General features: G+C 48.8%; 1 protein-coding gene across 2 annotated transcripts in view; it reads left to right on the forward strand.

The window, feature by feature from the left end:
* The window catches only part of PIGN (phosphatidylinositol glycan anchor biosynthesis class N), a 1,076,629-nt gene that overhangs the window by 876,568 nt on the left and 178,119 nt on the right, over window positions 1–21,942 (forward strand). For both annotated transcript variants that reach the window (XM_086965406.1, XM_086965407.1), the window contains exon 23: window positions 10,977–11,079. In XM_086965406.1, coding sequence (XP_086821532.1) covers window positions 10,977–11,079 — 103 coding nt within the window. The remainder of the gene's footprint in view (window positions 1–10,976; window positions 11,080–21,942) is intronic.

Raw genomic sequence — 21,942 nt, forward strand, 5'->3', positions numbered from 1 at the left:
TGTTCTTTATCTGATAGAGACTTTTAGCCGCACATTCCTTACCTTAGTATAATCCCCAGGCGTCAGACTGATTTTGGAAATTTTTGAGCAGTAGCCCTGCGCGCCAGTAAGTGGCATCATTCAGCTCCACATCTGCATCGGCCGCACAGGTGTGACATGTGTTGTGCCTTATACAGGTACCACCCTAGCGAGCTGACATCTGTTCTCTTCTTTCTGCCCAAGTCAGCGGAGATCCAGAGAGAGCTACTTTTAGTCTTTTTTGACTGACTTTTTTTCTCAACTTTTGGCGAGGCATTTTTCGAGATTTCATCTCCTGTGTGCTAGGGATGTCTCCCTAGAAGGCCAGAGTCTCCACCCACATGGTGCCTGTCACATGCAGATGTTTGGGACATACCTGCATCTGATTTGCCTTTGGTGTCTGGAGTGGGCCCATCATTCCAAGACATGCGAGGATTGCTGCGCCATGCACCCAAAGGCACTGAGGGAACGATCCCTCGATCTCCTTGCCGTTACTTCAGAATAGCCTATGACGATCTCGATCTCTATTGTCGAGTAAGTCACATAAACCAACATCTAACAAGTCGAATTGCTTTTCCACTCCTTCGTACCTGTCCAAGTCATTGAACCTGCTGCAGGAGTGTTGGCACTCTAGGCCTCGCAGTGGAGCCTGTGCCAGGGTCGGCTCCATGCCTGCCAGAGTTTCCCACAGCTGGGGTGGCTCCCACCCAACTCAATATTTTTATAAGGCTATGCACCTCATATTTGTATGGCCCTACTCCTCTGAAGCATATTCAGTCTCCACAGGTACAGGAGGGACCCTACTGGTTTTCCACTGGCAGGATTGCCCTCAGCGCTATTCGGACCTCTTTGGTGCTGGATCTGAAGAAGTGCCATCCACAAGACCACGTCCTTCCCTGGTGCCAGCTCCACTGCCGTCATTCCTGGCACAGGCCCCATCCTTATACCTGACTCCGACATAGAGCCAGATGAGCGTCGTCCTACCCCGATTCCAGCACCTACCGGTACCTTACTGTCATAGTCGGTGCCTTTTTCTTTTAACAGGCCATAAGAGGGTGATGATTGGGAGGGCTCAGTGGACCTTTTTTATGCCCGTCACCACCCTGGATGATACATGGGACAACTGATATGAGGAACTGGTGGATGCCAGTGATTTTAATACCTCACCAGACATTGGCCTGATCTTTCTCACTGCCATGGCTATGGAGTAGGATGCCTCATTTGTATTAGTGGTGCAGAGCATCTGTAGTCCTGGGCCTTCAGATACCCACATTGGCAGTCAAGACGAGCGTCTTGATAAAGGTGCTTTAGCCGGAAATCACCCCTTCAGAACCCTTACTCGCATTAAATGAAGCCCTTGGGGGCCTGGTCCAAGTCCTACACAAGGGCTCCTGTGCACAGGAAAATTTATAGTTGTCATCGCCTCACTCCCGGGGACCCCAATCGTGTCACCTAAAACCTCACCCCAGAGACCTTAGTGGTTCAATCTTCCATTTCTAGGCTCAATCCCAGCACAGTCACTACCACTCCAATGGCTAGGGAATCCAAAAGGCTGGATACCTTCAGTAAGAGAAGTATCTGAAAGAAACAGGTTAGTGTTAGTTTCCTTACCTTAGAATATCCCCAGGCGTCAGACCGGATCTGGAAAGTTTTGCATAGCAGTACCCCTGCGCGTTAGTAGGCGTTGCCCGCGGCTCCGCGTCCGTCGTCGGCGTCCTGGTCACCAGGATGACGTTGTCAAAGTACTTAGACGCCGCCCTCGCTCGCTGACGTCAGTTCTTCTTTTTTCCGTGCCAGCAAGTGCGGATCCGGAAAGAGAAGTACTCCTAGTCACTTTTTGACTAACTTTTTTCGATCTGTTTTGGATCTTTTCGAGTCGATCTCGACTCCAGTGCCGATAGGGATGCCCAAGTTCAAACCCTGCGACGACGGTAGCCGACTGATGTCGGTTACCGACCCCCACTGTCAGTGCCTGTATTGCCTAGGGGCCGACTATGATGACAAGTCGAGCCCCGACTGCCGTGCCTTGACGTCGAAGTCTAGGCGGGAGCGGTCCCATAAGCGCCTCGAGATCCGGAAGTCAGCCCCACGCCGCTCGAGGTCCCGGTCCAGGCGGAGGTCGAGGGAGCGGTCGCGGGGCCACAGTCATCACAGCTCGGCGAGTCGACACCACTCGTCGGGCTCCAAGTCCTCAGGTAAGTTGAGGCACAAGAAGTTGAAGAAGCAACATCGCTCTTCCGACTACCCCCGACGCTCGCGCGACGCGGCCAGGAGTTCGGGCGACACCGCCCAAGCGGCTCCGCCGTAGCCGCAGGCGCTGCGTACAGCTCCACACCCGCCAATCCCTGGGCTGAATGCAATGCCAGAGGAGATCAGCGCCTTCCTCAGGGCCATGAGGTCGCTCTTCCCTCCGTAGGGTCCCGCCAAGGTGCCTTCCGGCCCCGAGGACCAGTCTGGAAGCCCAAGCGGGCCGGCGGCTTCGGCGCCAGCACAGTCGGGTGCTTCAGCCCGGCGCCGTCGGCGACTTCGGTCACGACGCAGCAGGAGTCTTCGGGATCCAGGCCTGGATCCGTGGCGACGCCAGTCGACCTTACGACCCCTCCGCCGGCGTCGTCACCAAGGGTGACGCCCCCGGCACCGTCCTCGGGCGGCGTCGTCCCCAATCTCCACCCCGGTCCGGATACGGCATCGGACCGGCGCTGCCCGGCGCTGTCTTCGACGCCGATTGGTGAGCCTTTCACCGACGATCCGGCTCCATCATTTCTTCCTGACCTCCAGGAGATGGATGACGAGGGGGATTGGGAGGTGTCTGAGGACCCTCTGGCACTGCAGTGCCAGTTGAGCCAGGACTGGGCAGACAAACTAGGGGAGGCCAGTGGTTTGGACACTTCGCCCAAAACTGGTTTTGTCTCCCCTCCGACCATGGCTACGGCGGAGGGGGCTGCTTATAGCGTGGTGTTGACTAGGGCAGTCAAGGCTCTGGAGCTCCCAGTAGTGGCCATGAGGTCTAACCTCCTCACTGAGGTACTCAACAGGCAAGCTCCTCAGAGCCTCTCCTGCCGTTCAACAAGGCCCTTACAGATGTTCTGTTGGGCACCTGGTCCAAGCCCTCTACATGTCTCCCTGTAGATCGGAATGTGGTCCAACACCACCGCTCGGCTCTGGGCAACTCCTGTTTCCTGTCCGTTCACCCCACCCCTGAGAGCCTGGGGATCCAGGCCTCAACTTCCCAGACTGCATTCCCGCCTACCCCTCCAGATCGGGAATCCAAAAGGTACAACCAGTTCGGTAAGAATCTGTTCTCCCCATTGAGTTTGGGGTTGCGGTCTGTCAACACCGCCTGCCTTTTGGGCCGTTATTCCCACTCTTTGTGGGATACGGTTGCGGAAGTGCTGCCGCGTCACCCGGTGGAGGTCCAGACAAAGCTAACCCAAGCCCTTGCGGAGGGAAGGGATGCAGCACGATATTTCATTCGTTGTGGACTGGATACCACGGGCTCTCTAGGCAGGGCGATTGCTACGACGGTGGCTGTTCGCCGCCACGCCTGGCTGAGGTCCCCCAACTTTTCAGGCGATGTCCAAGCATCCCTTAATGACATGCCCTTTGATGGCTGTCGCCTCTTTGGCGACAAGGCCGACAGCACGCTGGAACGTTTTAAGGACTCCAGGGCTACGGCCAAGTCCTTGGGCCTCAGCCAACGCCAGCAGACTTCCGCTTCTCGTCCCTTTCGTGGCCAAGGAAGGGGCCCCCTCCACACGTCCAGCTAGCCACAGGCCGCAGAACCAACCTCAATGCGGTTGCGGATGTGGTAACCGCTGTGGCAGTGCAGGGGGAAACCGGCAAGGCCAGTCCACACCCGCCGCCAAAGCATCTGCCTCAAAATCCTCCTAGTCTGAGTTTTCAGGCCCATTCGATGCCAGTGGGGAGCAGGGTTCGCTATCACCTCCTCCACAAGCGCTCCATCACATCGGACAGGTGGGTGCTGCAAATCGTCCGAAAGGGCTACTCCCTCCCCTTCGAGGTGACCCCTCCAGGCATGCCACCGCAGTACCACTGCATGTCGGGGGATCACTTGCAACTTCAAGAGGAAGAAGTTACGACCCTCTTGTCCAAGGGGGCCGTCGAGAGCGTTCCTGGGCCAGAAGTAGGATGTGGTTGCTATTCCCACTACTTTCTGGTACCCAAGAAAGGCAAAGGGGGCCTACACCCTATCTTGGATCTAAGGAACGTCAACGGCTTCCTCCGGAAGGAGAAGTTCAAGATGCTGACTTTGGGTTAGGTCCTAGCTGCCCTGGACCCAGAAAACTGGATGGTAGCGCTGGACTTGCAGGACGCGTATTTCCACATCCCCGTCCTGCCGGCCCACCGGCGTTACCTGCGGTTCAAGGTAGGCCACGAGCATTTTCAGTTTACCCTGCTCCCCTTCGGCCTTACCAGCGCCCCACGGGTGTTCACGAAAGTGATGGCAGTAGTCGCAGCTCATCTGCGCAGATTAGGGGTCTCGGTCTTCCCCTATCTCGACGATTGGTTGTTGAAGGCAGGCTCGCCTCAAACAGTCGTCTCCTGCCTAAAGACTACGACCGACCTCCTGCCCTCGCTGGGGTTCTCCATCAACGTGCCGAAGTCACACCTGTTCCCCTCTCAGAAGCTCCTTTTCGTTGGACCAGTTCTGGACTCAGTGCAGTTTCGGATTTATCCCCCCAAACAGCGGCTTTGGGATATTCAGGCTCTGATTTCAATCTTTCAGCCTTTATCCCGGGTCTCGATCAGGTTGACGCTGCGGCTCCTGTGGCTGATGGCCTCCTGGATCCTTCTGGTGCATCACGCCCGGTGGCGGATGCGGGCTCTGCAGTAGGACCTGATCCGACTTGCACTGAAAGTATTCCTTCCCTCTGTCCGGGGAAGTGTAGTGCAGGTGTTCACGGACAACACCACCGCCATGTGGTACTGCAACAAACAGGGCGGGGTGGGGTCGTGGACCCTTTGTCAGGAGGCTCTGCGCCTCTGGACATGGCTGGAACACCAGGGCATCCCCCTGGTGGTTCCACACCTTGCAGGTTCCCTGAACGCCAGGGCAGACTAACTCAGCCCCCGGTGCATGATGGATCACGAATGGCGTCTGAACTCGGACGTGGCGCAAGGTCTCTTTCAGCAGTGGGGAGAGCCTTGGTTAGATCTATTCGCCACCGAAGAGAACGCGCAATGTCATCAGTTCTGCGCGTTGGAATTTCCAAGGTGGCACTCGCTCGGAGGCGCTTTCATCGCGAGTGTGCCTATACCACTTCTGCCCAGAGTGCTGAAGAAGATCAGGCGAGACCGGGCTCAAGTCATCCTTGTGACTCCGGACTGGGCACGAAGATCTGGTATCCCGAGCTACTCAGCATGTCAGTCGATCCCCCGATTCGCCTGCCTCTTCAGGAGGACCTTCTGTCGCAGCAGCAGGGGACGGTCCTCCACCCGAACCTGTCCAGCCTCCACCTCCATGTGTGGGGATTGAGCGGCTGCAGTTGAGGCCATTTGACTTGCCTCCTGAAGTATGTGATGTGATTCTGGCAGCCAGGCGTCCCTCCACAAAAATGGTATACGCCTGCAGTTGGAATAAATTTGTGGCATGGTGCACAGCAAAGGCTGTGGATCCTCTCTCTGCCACCCTTTCTGAGGTTCTCCTCTTCCTGCTTTCTCTTGCCCAGCAGGGCTCTGCTCTGGGCACTCTTATGGGCTACCTTTTTGCCATTTCTGCCTTCTTGAGGCTTCCTGATCAGCCTTCTCTTTTCAAGTCCCCTGTTGTAAATAGATTCTTGAAAGGCATCACGCACATGTTTCCTCCTGTTCCTTTCGTGATGCCTCAGTGGGACTTGAACCTTCTTCTAACTTATCTGATGTGCGCTCCTTTCGAGCCACTTCTCAATTGTCCTCTTTGTCTTCGGACTCTTAAGACTGCATTCATGGTTGCCATCAGATCTGCCAGGAGAGTGAGTGAGCTCCAGGCTCTTTCTTCTAAACCTCCTTTCCTTTCCGTCCATCCGGACAAAGTTGTGTTAAAAACACGTCCTCCATCACCTTGCCCACCTTCTTTTCTACTCCACATCCTTCCAAGGAGGAAGAGAGGCTCCACAGTCTGAACCCAAAACGTGCGCTCTCCTTCTACCTTGATCGCACACGCCAGTTCCGGGTGGATGACCAGCTTAATGTTGGTTACGTGGGCGCGAAGATGGGACGGGTGGTGCACAAACGGACCATCTCTTGGTGGGTCGTGTTGTGCATCAAGGTCTGCTACTCCTTTGCTAGAAAGGAACCCCCTGTTGGGCTGAGGGCCCATTCCACTCAGGCCACGGCGGCTACTACTGCCCTGGGTCGGGGAGTCACCTTGCAGGACATCTGTCAGGCAGCTACGTGGGCCTCCCTGCACACGTTTGCTAGACACTACTGCATGGACAGCCAAGTCCAGAGAGATGGCTTTTTCGGCCGTTCCCTTCTCCAGGACTTTCTGGTGTGATATTGGTCCACAGACCCACCACCGGGGTTGGTATTGCTGGGGTATCTATTCTAAGGTAAGGAACTAACCTGTTTCTTTCAGATGCACAAGTCACTTACCTTCGGTAACGATATATTTGTAAGAAACAGTAGTTAGTGTTAGATTCCTTACTGCCCCACCCATCCTCCCCATTCTGCGGACCGATATCTAGGGTTAAGGTATTTCCCTTTGAGGGCCCTAGTTTTATGGCACCAGTGTCGGTCTCTGGCATGGCTTTGCGTTCCTGGCGCGGAAAGCTATGCACCAGAACTGACGTCTGCGCGCGAGGGCGGCGTCTAAATACTCCGACCACGTCATCCCGGCGACCATGACGCCGACAAGCCACAGACGTCGCCTACCAACGTGCAGGGGTACTGCTATGCAAAATGTTCCGGATCCAGTCTGACGCCTGGGGATATTCTAAGGTAAGGAATTTAACACTAACTACTGTTTCTTATAGATATACTGTTACCAAAGGTAAGTAACTTGTGCTTCTGTCCCGCCGCCTAGCACTGCGGTCGGAGAACACTGGGTGCCTTTTGGGCCGATACCAACTGACTGTGTGGGATTCGGTTGTGTAAATGCTGCCCCTGGTCTCAGAGGAGGCCCGAGTTATACTCTCTCAAACAATTGCTTATGGTCGAGATGCAGTAATGTTGACCACCCGGAATGGGCTTGACATTTTAACACATCACATTATATTCTGGGACTTGAAATTTTGCTGTTAACTTTGTACTCAAAAACCCCAGCAGTAAAGTGTAGTTGGGTAAAAAAACAGTATTAGTTCAAGGTAGCACACAAAGCAATGGGACTTCTCGCAGCTATGAATTTCGTTGTTGTAGAAAGTCTTGTGTCATGTTTTCACCACTATCCCATGTGCATGGTGTAGATCTGATTTATGGTTACTCCCACTTTTTGCCTTGTGCTATGCTATTTCTGACTAGTCTGACTGGGATCCTGCTAACCAGGACCCCAGTCTCTGTGCAAAATTGGTTGTGGTAAGCACTTAGGTACATCCCAGATTGGATACTGGTGTGACGTTATCAGTCCTTAGTATATGGTATTGAGGTACCCAGGACATAGGTACACCAGGGGTCCCCCATGGGCTGAAGCATATATTATGCCACCCATGGGAGACCACTCAAACTGTATCTACAGGCCTGTCATTGCAGCCTGTGTAAGCTGGTGCTAGCACATCTTACAAACGATAGGCAGGGTGCTTGGTTCTAAGTGTGAAGGTGCCCCTGCATGAGCGTGACACACCTACAACCTTCAGAGTCCATTTTCCCTGGTTGTAAGTGCATCAGCCATTATACTATATAGAGTGGCCATGCAGCATTACGCGATGACCATCTCTAAACTGGCTGTAACTAACCCTATCGTGTTTGGTATCCAACAAATATTGGAATCATCCCTCCCACACTGTAAATGGTGTGGATGGGACTATTCCATGCATTGTAAAGCTCCTCCGGGAGGCCCTTTCTGCCCCTGGTACCAGTCTTCTAGACCTGGACAGCACAACATGGCTGCTGCCGACCAGAGATACGATTCTGCTCTCCTACTGCTGAGCCAAGCTCGAGCAGGGGAAGGCAGAACAATAGTTATCCTGTCACAGAGAGGTGTTACCACCTCCCAGACAGGGTTTAGTGTACTGGGGCCGGGTGGGAGCGCTTGTCAGCACCACTCAGTCTTCTTGAAGGGCACACTTTGTGCCCTCCTTGTATAGTCCAGTTCAAACCACCTAAGGGAGCCCTAGGCTTTCACTCTGGCGCAAAACTGGACAAAGGACATGGGAGTAGCCTCCCCACTGTCCGACCCCTCCCCTGGAAGGGAACCCTGAATCGTCCTAACCCTTTCCTTAGGGTACTTAAGGGCTTACCTGAGGGTGGGTCCCTAGATTCATCGTGGGACAAGATTCATTTCAGGATACCACTTTTCTTCGACTGTCTGGGCACTCTGGGCTTCGCTCTGGGCATCAAGACTGCAACTGGGAAGACTCTTGCTGCTCCTGGTCTCGTCGTCCTATTCGTCTGCTGCAACGTCTGCGCCTGTGCTCCATGCAGGAACCTTCCAAGGCCTGTGGACATTCAAGACACCTGAACGAATCTCCCTTGAAGTGAAGGAGTCACTTCCCAGCTTCTGCAGGCACCACCACGACCAGTCTGCTAATCCTGGGCTCCCACGGACTCCGTAAGGCTGAGCAACACAGGTGGTGCTTCTTCACATCCCTTCAGGCCTGCCCTGTCCTCTCACCAAGTTTGAGGCCAGTATCCCTCGTCGGAGCTGCAGGAACCGAACCCCTGTGCACAGCATCGACTTTCCGTTGCAAAGGCTTGTTGGCTTCCTTCCACCAAGATCTTCGGGCTCCAAGTAGCCCCACCCTGAAGTATCTCCTGTGACTAAGATCTTCGTCCTCACCACTTCACTCGAGGTCCTCTTACGATTCCAGTGCCTTCGGCCTGTGGGTCCTCTTGAGTGTCTTCTTTGATTTCAGCAGGCTCCCCTGATTGCTTGGGCCTGTTCTGAATCCCCTGCTTGGGGTGAGTCACCTGGACCTTGCTGGTCCCGACCCTGCACTTTCTTCGCTTTCCACATTGTTTGCAGTTGCAGAGACTTGTTGGTGGTCCCGACGAACACTGACCACTCAACTCTCGACATCTGACGTGGGACAGCTCGTGAACAGCTCCTGGTCTTCCACAATATCGCCTGGTCCACACAGCTGCAGCTCCAAGGTCACCTTCAGCTCTCCTGCAGGTCCCAACATCAATGCGCGTTCGTCTTCTGTGCCTCCTGGTCACTCCTGAGTGGCATAGACTCTGTCCCCTCTGCTTGCAGATACTTCTCATCTTGAATCCACCTTCGCGTTCCACCGGACACTTTCACCTTCTTCAGCAGCGACATGTTTCTGAAGTCCTCCATTGAGTTTGATGACGGTTTCCAACACCACTTCAGACCTATGCATCCAGCTTCCCTGGTGTAGGTACCCTGGTTCCTAGGGTATTCACAGGTAGGGTGGCTCTCCTACCTTCTGTCTTCCACAGGGTGTCTTCAGGGTCCACTGAGAAGGGTTCTTTTTCTTTAAAATTGCAACCGCGACTTACCCATGGACTTGTATTGAGCCCCGGGCTGTATTGGGGTTTCTGGTTACTTACCTTGGGTGGTTCCTTGGGTCCCCGGCAATTCTACATCTTCTGGGTATAGTCTTGACTCGAGTCGTTGTTCACATACTACTATTTAGTATATGGTTTGGACTCCCCCTGGCGACCACTGTGTATTTGTGCTACTTACTGTTTCTATTGAAAAGTATTGTGTGAATTGTGTATATCTCCGGCTAGGAGATATCTGTATGTGTTAGTGAGTGTTCTATAATAAATATATATTTTTATAAATACACTGAGTGGTTCTTTTTCACTTAATCTATATACATAAGATTGTGCTCCGGTAAAACAAGCTGCTTTACACTCCTTCTGGACTAAGCCTGAAGGCAGCTCTCGACAGCTACCACTTAGAGAGCTTTCTAAGGTTGCCTACTAAAATCACCATAAGGGTGCTCTGGATTGGTGCATGGTGCCCACTCACATAAGTTTACACCATATACCAAGCCCGCTTCTCACGGAGGGTGAGTAGACTCTTTTCACAGATACCTTGCATTGAATGTTTAAAGCCTAGGGTGTTTGACAGGTGACCTGATATGATAACTGACTTGCTCTTGTTACAAAAGAGGGCTGATATATCAAAGGTGTTTACCCATTCTGCGTCTGTGGGTAAATGCAATGGTACATATTGACCAAGATTCCTATGATCCAGCCATTTCATCAATCCTTGAGAAAGGTAAACAATACCAAAAGATCAAATATTATTTTAATATCCAGATTCTCTACAGTGTATAAAATAATTAGATCAGACCTAAAACATGCTTCTAAATCCTGTGCGGTTAGTCCAAACACACAAAACTAGAGGAAACAAAAATCTGAAACAATATTTTAGTGAACAATCAAACTCAAGCGCAATAATATTAGACCACACTTTCTTACAGCTACCTTATATAACAACATTATATTGCGTTGGCCTCTTCAAAAAAAATTACTCATTCTCTATCACTTTCCTTTCTTTGAATGACATTTTGATTTGTGTTTGTGCAGTGTTTATCAGTATTTATATGTTTACACTGATGAGAGCATTTTCCTTTTTGGTGGACTTTTACCAGTGATTATAGGTTTAAACCTGAAACAGGATAGCCTAGATACCCTAGATCTAACACACAATGTAGTGTTTTGTTTTTGCAGGCTAGCATCAGCAGGAACGTTTTCTTTTGGTCTACAATCTGTATCTTACCTGAAGCACTGAAGTAAACATTTTTGAAATTGTCTTAAATACATTTTTTATTTATCAGCAAACACTGCTTTTCTGTAAATGACATTTGCATCGCTTGATTGTACTCTAGATATGAAGCCTTGTTTCCTCTCGTCCTCTCCTGCCTCATGTTTGTTTGGATAAACATAGAGCGAGAAGCAGCGCAAACCGATAAACTGTCAGTGACACAGAAGGTAACGACTGCTTCATTTGTGTTTTTATAAGTTAAGACACCAGTGTTAGAATTAAGTAATTGCACTAAAATAGTAATAGTTTCAGTGTATCATGCATAATCCGTGCTTGTTTGTAAACATTAGCCTTCTTGGCATGTTTCTGCCATTGCCTCTCTGCACACTATTGCCTCCACATATGGCGCTACAGCCCAACACAAAAATAAATATTCCTAATATTCACAAAATGTTCTCGGGTGAGATTTATAATAGTTAAAATACTGTTTGTGAATTTAGGATGCAACTGCTTTAAATGTACTTCCACTGCATGCTTTTATAGCTATTTTGTCATGTCTGTTCCAAGTGTAAGCCCTTTTTAGGGTTCAACAAGGCAGCCAAGTTACATTCAAGAAATTAAAAGCAAATTGTTATACTCTTGTTATTGTCATACTTACCATTATCTATGTTGTTTAGTTTTGTCTTTTACTCTGTCCTCACCTTCCTTCTGACTTGGTACAATCCTTCTTCCTCCTACTGTACTTCTGCTTGGTATGTGCTGCACTGACAGTTGAGAATGTTGGCTGTTGATGATTTTACCTCAGTGGGAGAAGAGCCTGAAAGAATGAATCAAGCATTTTCTCGACCTGCTTTCATCTGCTTCATTACTTCACTGGCAAGAAGGACCCGGCTGTGTAGGGGATATTGTTTCCTTTCTTTCCCTTCACTATTTGTTCTACAATTACCTATGCTCAGGTCGAGCAAACCACAAATAAGTAGGAAGAAAATGGTTTAACTCTGCACATGCGCAAGCCAGTTTCAACCATAATACCAGGTACTTTTTCGACTACAATCATTGCATATTTGATAAGCTTGCTGACCTTACCAAGTCTTCAAAATTGAACAAAAAACGTAGCCCTGAAGGGTCGCTTCTAAATGCACAACCTCCAGTGAAAAGTTTGGTGACCTTTATTGATTGCTGAGGGTTGTGGGAACTGCTTCGAAGTGAGGAAGCTGGTGTTGCATGCCCGTTCCGCCTGAAGCATCATGCATGGTGCACTTCATCAAGGGCTGTGTCCTTTTGCGGCCGATACCAGCGCTGAAGGGTGCCAGTATTGTCTTGTTGTCGGAGCCGCTAGTGTGGACGGTTGCCTCTCCTCACAGCCCTTGGGGATCTTGCTGCTACCAAGCTCACAGTCGGCAGCGGAAACTTCCTCATGGTGTCTTTTTTGTTCCTGTATCGCAAGTTTCTGGGAGGAGTCGGCTTGAGCCGCCCATCTCCTAAATGCATCTGCCTCACTTTATTCCTTCCTCAGGTGTGGTTTAAATGTTCACCGTCCTAACCACCCGAAGGTACAAGCTGTCAGAAGCTCTTTCGCGCATTCAAGACAAGCCTCTTCGTGGTCAGTTTATGGTGACATTTTAGACACAGTTCTGACAGTTTACTCTTCAAATGAACCTTTCTTTGCCTTTGTCGATGATTATGGAAATGACTATGATTTTTACATGCATTGTGTAGTTTCTAAATCTTCTGTGGCGCACACCTCTGTGAGCATTCATAAGTATGTAAATGTAAATGTAATGTAAATGTATTTGAGCTTATATAGCGCACAGGGGCCGTTGTGGAGATTAAGCAAGCTATTGCCCAGAGTCGCAGAGTGTGAACCCGTGAGTTGAGAAGGCACCGGAGCGAGAATTATCGAGTCCGTGAAATTTTTGAGCCCAAGATCCGCCGAGGCGGGGAATTGAACCCTGGTCCAGGGCCGATCTCAGCTTCCGGGTCTGCCGCCTCTAACCCCTGAGCCACACTTCTCCACAAGTATGTTACGGTAATGCGCTCATATACTAACTATCCTGGGTGACTTATTTCCATGTTCCATGTGATTACAATTCTGAATGTAAGCAAAACATTATCTTTTTTAAAAACATATTTTATTGAGTTTTATAGTATTGAACCGTACATTTATGCCAAGATCTTTGTTACATAACCGTTTATAAAAAGGTGTTCCATCTTGAAGCCGCAGTTTTCACATATATGTACATTAAATTCCAGCTTTACATCACTTATTGTACATTTGTTTACAAAATGTGTTAGCAGCATTTTATTATAAGGCAATACATGTAATAAAACCCAAACTTTACCCCAACTGCCCCCCTCCCCTAAGGTCCCGATCTCTATCCGCCCATTACACACTTCCCTGAGCATACAGTGGACAGCCTCACCGTTACTTGTGCGTAGTCCGCACATATAATAGTGTATTAAGTCCCCACACCGGCCTGTAGCATACATACGGCATGGGTCACTTTTTTACCAATCATCCATTTCCTTGTCCACGGAATCCAAATCATGACATCGCAACCCCTCTAACATGACCTCCCATTTGAGGGAGATCGGGGTTTTACGTAGGCCTCTGATTTCTTCTCTACGTAGTGCTGCACCCTCTGCGCCACCCCAGCGCAATAATTCTGTGTGCCAGGCTCGCACTTCAGGGGATTTACGAGATTTCCATCTCATAGGGACGTTTCGGATAGCCAATGTAAATGCAAGGCATACGAATCGGTGCTGTACTTTGTGGCTAGAGGTGTGAGTATAGAGACCTAAAATGCACTCCCCCAGTGTATCAGTAATGGTAAGATGTGTGGCTGACTCAGTCATGTTTCGGACTGTATCCCAATATCCCTGTATCTTCAGGCATTCCCATACCATTTGTATAAAGCCCGCTCCCTCTAGAAGGCATCTTGGGCACAAGTGCTGCGTTTGGGGAAACATCTTGTCTAGTCTGTTCGTGGTTAAGTATGCACGATGTAACACCATTGTTTGGATACATTTGAATTTGGCATTACGTGGAACTTTTCTGGGGTGCTCCAGTATTATCGACCATTCCTTATCCGACAGTTCTCTTCCCATATCTAACTCCCATAGGGTCTTTAGTACCTGCAGGGAAGCTCTCGTATGTGTGCTAATACCAGCGTACAGCCACTTAATCAGATGACGCCCGCCGCCCATATAATATACCATCTTAACCAATTCGTTTTCGGGTGGGGCTGTTCTCTGTGGAGCCCAGTGTGTCTTAATGAATCTAATCAGTGCTGCATGCATTAGGTACAAGTGTTCCGGGGCGCCAGTCTGATTTATAAATGTGTCATGGTCCATTAGTGTCTCTTCCCCGGACAAATCCGCCACTGTACAAATACCCGCATCAAGCTAGGGCGTCAGTTTGCGTTTCGTAAGCCTACCACTGGCTAGCATAATTCCTAATAATGGTATGTTCCCTGCGTACATCTGTGTCGTGTTTGTGTACTGCAATGCCGCTCTCCAGCACTGTAGCGCCGTCTGCAGCAAAAGGGGGAAGGTCTGTCGGGGCTCTTCAACCCGGTAAGAGTAAAGCGTGTAGTGACCCACTATCTATGTTCGTGTCTGTAGAGTCAATTTCCCCAAAATTACGTCCCGTCGTCCAATATGACAACCACTGCAGCTGACATGCGTAGTAATAAGCACGAAAATCTGGTACGCCTAGGCCACCCGCCCTGGTACCTACTTGTAGTTTTTTTAGGCTAATGCGTCTCCTGCCCTTGCCCCAGATGAGATCTGTAACCAGAGTGTTGAGCAAACCAAAGGTATGCTGTGGCACGATCAGTGGCAAATTCGTAAAATAGTATAACAATCATGGCAAAACAACCATTTTTGCAATAGCTGCTCTGCCTGTTACAGAGAGCGGTAACGCACTCCAAAAAGTGACACTGGACCTCAGTGCTCTAATCGCTTTATTCAAGTTGCCCTCTAACAAATCTTCGTTCTTTCTATAGATTTGAATGCCTAGATACCTAAACGTCGACTGTGTGACATGAATGCTAGTGCCTCCGATATCTACAACAGCATTGCCCTCCTGTTCCACAAAGAAAAACGCATGCGTTTTTGTGGTATTTAAAGCCAGTCCCGATAGAAGTTCGAAACTCTGAAACGTCTCAAACAGCGTGACCATCGGCTTGTGGGGATCAGATATATACATGAGGATGTCATCGGCGTACGCAGAAAATAAGTGGGTCGTATTACCTATTCTTATCCCCCAATCTAAGAAGTCCTGTCGTAACTTTATGGCCAATGGCTCTAGTGCTAAAATAAAAATGAGGGGGGACAACGGGCAGCTTTGTCTCGTCCCTTTATGTATGGTATATTCCTCTGATATGTATCCTCCCATTCTAGTGCGCGCCGTGGGGGTGCTGTATAATATTCATATCCATGTTATGTATTCTATCGGTACCCCACATTTTTGCAGCGCCTGGAACATGTATTCCCAGTGTATGGAATCGATACCTGCCTAAGGTCCAGCGAAATACAACCAGCATGTGGATAGCGCTTCGGGGCCTCCGTCTGCAGGTAAAGCAAATTTCCTGATGTTAAGGGAGGTGCTGCGAGCAGGTAAGAAACCTGTTTGATCTATGTGTATCAACTTCGACAAATGCGGGAGCAGTCTATTTGCTAGCACTTTACTCAATATTTTGTATTCCGTGGGCAATAACGATAATGCCCGGTAGTTTGCCATATCCGTGTGCTCTCTGCCCGGCTTTGGTAGTGAAATAACCAAGGCTTGGGCTGTCGTAATAGGTAAGGAGCCCTTCTCCCATACTTCTTTATATAGGTCTACCAATTGGGGCACCAGAGCCTCTGCATATGTGTCATAGAACTCAATGGGGAGCCCATCAAGTCCTGGTGTTTTGTTGCGCTGTAACCCCTTCATCGCCACCCTAATCTCACGTGATGTAATGTGTCCTATAAGGCCCTTTCGTAGTGGTTCCGGAGTTACTGGGCAAGTTAGAGCGGATAGAAAATCCTCTGTTTGGTTCCCAGTGGGGTGGTCAGGTACCCCATATAGTGTAGCGTAATAGTCGCAGAACGCCGCGTTAATCTCCCCTTGGGTGGTAACTATGTCCCCATTGTCTTTAACGATCTGACGTATGACCACTGATGGAGGGGCATCACGTATGAAGCGAGCCAGTAATGCTCCCGCCTTGTCGGCCTCGCTATGAGCTCGTTGTGTGAATGTTGTGTAGTCAATGACCCTCTGAGATTCCAACAATTCCGCATGTCGGATTTGTGCCCCTTGAAGAGGTCCTTTTTGTTCTGCATCCGTAATTGCCTCTTTCTCCAGCCTGCCCAGTGTCTCCTCCACTTCCACTAGCGATTTGTGCAATTCTTGTCTTGCTCCCACCATCGTACCAATAGCCTTCCCTCGCACTACCGCCTTGAATGCGTCCCACTCTATCAATCTACTCGTGGCCGTATTACTGTTATCAATAAAATAATGTTCAATAGAGGTTGAGAGGGTATTGCGGAATACTTGGTCCTCCAGGAGTTGCGGCCAGAGGCGCCATGTTGGAACCGATGTGGGCACCCTGCCCCATGTGATGAGAGACTCCAGAGGGTTATGATTCGGAGAAAGTCTTGGGGAGATAAGTGGAGTCAATCACCTGCATTGCTACCCTGTCGGAGCAGAACAGTCTATCTATTCTTGTGTGGAGGTCGTGCACTGCGGAATAATATGAGTATTCCTTATGTAGTGGGTGTCGCATTCGCCATACATCACGTAGCCCCCACCCCTCTATCCATCTTAGTAGTGCTTCGGTTTGTTTGTGTACACCAGTGCCTTGTAATGGTGGGTGCGACCTATCCAGGGATACATCTAGTACTACATTGCAATCTCCTCCCAATATCCATGGGTATGCCTCCCAGCTCGCTAATGCCCCACTTAACACATTCCAATATTGATCTTGCTCATAATTAAGGGCATAGAAATTGCCTAGTAGCACCAATTGGCCGTACAATGTTCCTTTAACGAGTACATATCTACCCAATTTGTCAATTCTCTGCTCTTGTGCAACAAAAGGCACCCCATGCCATATCCATATCGTGGCACCCCTTGCGTAATTAGAGTAGAGGGTGGAGAATACTTTTCCCCTCCATTTCTTTTGGAGTTTCACGACTTCACTTTCTATCATGTGTGACTCCTACAGATATACTATTTGCGCCCTGCGGTGCTGTAGTTGGGCGTGTATCCAGTGACGTTTATGTACCGTGCCCATACCCCTTACATTCCAAGTTATAATTTTGTACTTCCCTGGTGTATGCATCTTTACATTAACCATAGTGTGTGAGAATATAGCATGTCATATCGGCAGACCAGCATATCAATAATGGCAGACAATTCGAGACCGTTCCCCTTCCCAGCTTCCCCAGTACTCGGTCCAATCTTAAAACTGTACCGGACCACAACTCTCAATAACTGACCCAATATACATTCAAGGATCAACAATGAATACAAAGATTGAACTAACAAAGAGGAAACAAAAAGGGGGTATACATAGCGCCTTCGCCATATCGGGAGTTGTGCCTGCACTCTGCATGTGGTACGGTGTATCAGATAGCTGCCGGGTTTGAGCTACTACGGCACAAGAGCACTAATAATCTCTAGCCTGACGTAAAGTATCTAAACTTGCTGAGGGGAGGTCAGACGCAGCTGTGGTGTGTAAATACAAAATAAGAATTACAATACTTGTATAAGTCCATCACCCAAACAGGTTCGTGATCAGCTGTGGAGGCGCCAAGGGGAACAAGGCCACACTTCCCTCGGAGTCCGATCCCTGTGACTCCTCCTCCTTTTTTTTTTTGTAATTTTTTTTATTGAAGGTTATGATGCAATAAAAGGATTTAACAATTAAATTGACACAAACGAAGCATTAAAATTTGTTACAAAAATGCGATAGCAGGGACATGACACTCGAAATATAAATAGATAAATGCACAATTCATGATGTGGGACTAAAATAAATTTGCATTCATATCAATATGTCAATAAAATACTAATTCCAGATCAAATTCTGGAATCCCTCCGCTTCATAACGGGGGCCCTAAAATGTCTTCCCATCTCCCTTTTTTTTTTGCTCCTTTAAATTCATATAAACAAGACTCAATATTGTGGATGCCCAAGAGTCTCGAGAGCCACATCTGGAAAGAGGGTGCAATAACATCTTTCCAGCCAGCTGAAATCAAGATTCGAAGCACAGCTACCGACATAAAAACCAGGGCTTCCTCATCCTCTGCCAGAGCCAATTTTGAGTCTGTACCCATTAACACCAATGTAGGGGATAGATCGATCTTGTGACCTAGCAGCTCCTCCCAGAATTTCATGATCTCATCCATGAGTGGGCCCAGCCGGTCACAGGTAACAAACATATGTACTAGGTCTGCTTGACCTGTATTACACCTCGGGCAGCGGTCATCAGTCCTGACACCCCATGCAAATAATTTGGCCGGAGTATGGTACAGATTAAAGACTGTTTTATAGTGCTGAGCCCGTAGGTTAGAGGCCCGAAAAAGCTTTTTATTTAAACCAAGTGCAAGATCTAGATCAACATCCGGGTTTCCCAGTTTAGTAGCCCAAGCGCTTTCCATTTTTCCACTATCGTCCTGAATCCTCACCACCAGAAGATCGTAAACCACTTTAATCTTTCTACACCCTCTAACCAGGGCCTCAACCACAGGAATATCAACCGGAGGCTTCAGTTTAGGTCTTAGGGCCCTTAGGGTGCGAGCAATTTGTTCGTACACAAACCACTGGTTGGCAGGAATGCCAAACCGCTTTTGCAGGTCCTCAAACCCTATGATCTTATCCCCCTCCATGACACCTCCTATAGTCTTAACCCCCATTCTCTTCCAAACCTGGAGATTCCTATCAGCCCTCAACTGAGGAAGAAGACTTGAGTTTTCCAAATGTAGATAAGAGTTTACCTTTGGGGCATTAAAAATTTCAAAATAGCTTTCCAGACTAACCAAGCCCCGTGTAAAGTCTTAAAACGGGCCTTCATATAAAACCTACGTTCCACTTCGCACAGCAAGAGGCCAATTGCTTTCCCCCCAACAGCATCTCAAAGATCGGGGGAGGCCCCTGGGTGCCTGAGTTAGAATTTTCCCCAGCGGGTCCGACATCAAATTGAAAAAGAATAGACATTTGAATCAGGAGGCAGGACCAATGGTACAATCTAAGATTTGGGAGTGCCATACCACCCCTTTTCCTCGGCAATGACATAAGGCTGGTGGATCGTCTGACCTTGCCATACTGCCATATAAACCTTATAAAGACGGACTCCAGCTGTTTCATTATTTTTTCCTCAATAAAAAGGGGTATAGCCCTAAAGAGGTACAGCACTCTAGGGAACATTAACATTTTTAGAGCATTAACCCTGCCTACCAAAGAAAGATGCAGCATGTCTATTCTTTTCAATTCGGTCTCTATAGACTTAATTAGAGGGGGATAATTCTCTTCTACTATTCTACCCACTGAGGCATTAATTTTTACCCCTAAATAAACGACTGAGTCCACAAATCTAGAATCGGATTTCACAATATATTTTGAACAGATTATCTGTGTTTTAGATTCATTTAGGAGGTACCCAGAGCCCTGACCAAAAACCTTCGCCATCTGTACCAGAGCCGAAAGTGCCTGCTGGGGTTCATCGTGAAAACAGCCAGATCATCAGCATACGCTAATATCTTATTGACATGGCCGTTAAAAATCACAGGAGAGATACTAGGGCTCTCTAATATTCTCTGTATAAGGGGATCAATATACAGAGAGAAGAGGATAGGGGAACTGGGGCAACCCTGACTCGTCCCTCTCTTTATATTAAATTTATCCGACTTTTCCCTCATAACCGTGACTCTAGTGGCCGGATCCACATACATGGCTTTGAGCGCTCTGATGACTTTCTCCCCGAAACCCCTCCCTGCCAATATACCCCAGAGAAAGCTCCAAACAATGCGATCAAACGCTTTCTCTGCGTCGAGCAGGATCATGGCGATCTCCCCCCCCCCCCCCCCCCCCCCCCATGGCATCCTGGGCGTCAAACAGTGTTATAGCTCTACATGTATGATCTGTTGTGCCCCGCCCAGGAACAAACCCATGCTGCCAAGGGGAAACGAGACCGCCAATGATCCTGCCCAACCTCTTAGCCCAGATCTTTGAATAGAGCTTTGTATCGGCATTAATCAGCGATATCGGCCGGTAGGACCCTGGTTTCTCTGCTGGTTTCCCTTTCTTGTGGAAGACTATAATATTGGTTTCCTTCCACGAATCCGGGACCACCCCTGAGTACGCAATCCCATTGAATAGGTCGACCAACAATGGGACAATCTCACGTTCCATTGCTTTGTACACCTCCAGGGGAATCCCATCTGGGCCGGCGGCTTTTCCGGGCGCTAACTCCCGCAATGCAGCCAGGACCTCTGCATGCGATATATCTTTGTCGAGGTCCGCTCTGGTTACATCATCCAAGCGGGGACCCCTATCCAGATACTCATCCCCCTGGTTACTCTCAGTATCCCCCACATCATACAGTTTTTGATAAAAGTTTTCAAACACCCTCAGTACATCGTTAACTTCAGTAAAAACAATTCCATCCTCCTCAATGCAAGTAATCAGATTCTTAGATTTTTCCTGCCTTAGCCGAAGGGCAAGAGCTCTACCAGCTTGCTCTCCTGTTTCATATCTTTTTGCCCTTGAAGATTGAAAGTCCCTAATTGCCTTCTGTGTTACCTCCTTCTGCAATGCCGCTTTAACTGCCCGCAATACATTATGGTTTTCCTTACCATCTCCACCAGAGACAATGTCCCTGATATGCTGTTCCTCCGCGGTAACCAACATGCCCATTAGTTTCTCTACCTCCCCCTATCCTCTCTTCTAAGCCTGGCAGAACAGCTAATCGTCTTAAGTGGCTTTAAAGGCCTCCCACACCCCATTCCGTGACGTACTATACCTATTTGCTGCAAAAAATTCTCCCACCCATTTATTCAAATAATCTACAAACCTGTTGTCTACCAACAATCTCCTTTCAAATGTCCAATGTGACTTTGACCTTTCCACCCTTCCCAGATCATACATTAGCAGCAACGGGTTATGGTCTGAGATTGCTCTTGGGAGTTTAATAATCTCAACTTTCCTTATTTCCGGAGAGGAAATAAAAAAGTAGTCTAGTTTTGAGTACTTCTGAGCAGGGTTTGAGAAGTACGTAAAACCCGGATTCTGGGGCTCTTTTGTTCGCCATACCTCCTGCAGCCCGTGCGAGCTAATAAGAGCCTGAACTGATCTGAAAACTCTGGGTTTCCGCCCCACATAGGATATTCCATTACCCCAGTCAGAAGAAATATTTAGATCTCCAGCAATTACTAAGGGGGTAGGCCAATTAACTAGTTCTACTTCTAGGAAGTCAAAAATTTCAGGATCGTCATCATTCGAGCCATATATCCCACAAATTGTAAAACCCAGTTCCATTTCGGCTGTCACCTATCTACCATTACTATCAGTTTTCACTTTCCTGGACTTTCCCAGAGCTGATCTTACTAAAATGGCAACTCCCCTGATGGTTGAGGATTGTGTTGAGCATGCCACCAGCTCAAAGCCTTTTAAGAGCAACAAATTTCTCTTAGCCCAAGGGAGATGGGTCTCCTGAAGACGGAGGACATCTATTCTGTTGTGCTTCACCACATATGCTAATCTCTGCCTTTCCTTCCAGTCGTTCAAGCCCCCCACATTCATTGTGCAAATTCTAATGTTCGTCATTTAGTTGAACAGGCCACCTACAACAAGAAACCTCTCAAATATTTTTATATTCGTTAACTCTTTTTGTCCTTGACCAATATTGTACCATTCCCTACTTTTTCCAATTTTCACCCCGACACCCCCTCCCCACCCTTTCCCACCCAAAAGGCCCCCTACCCCCACACCCCTGACCCCCAACCCACCCACCACCCTACTCTGTGAGGTGCTCAGACCTGGTCTGTGCGTGTGATGGAGCACGGTACATGCGGTGAGGACTTGCTATACCAATACACCCAAC

Source organism: Lissotriton vulgaris, chromosome 4_1, assembly GCF_964263255.1.
Source record: "Lissotriton vulgaris chromosome 4_1, aLisVul1.2, whole genome shotgun sequence".
NCBI lineage: Eukaryota > Metazoa > Chordata > Amphibia > Caudata > Salamandridae > Lissotriton > Lissotriton vulgaris.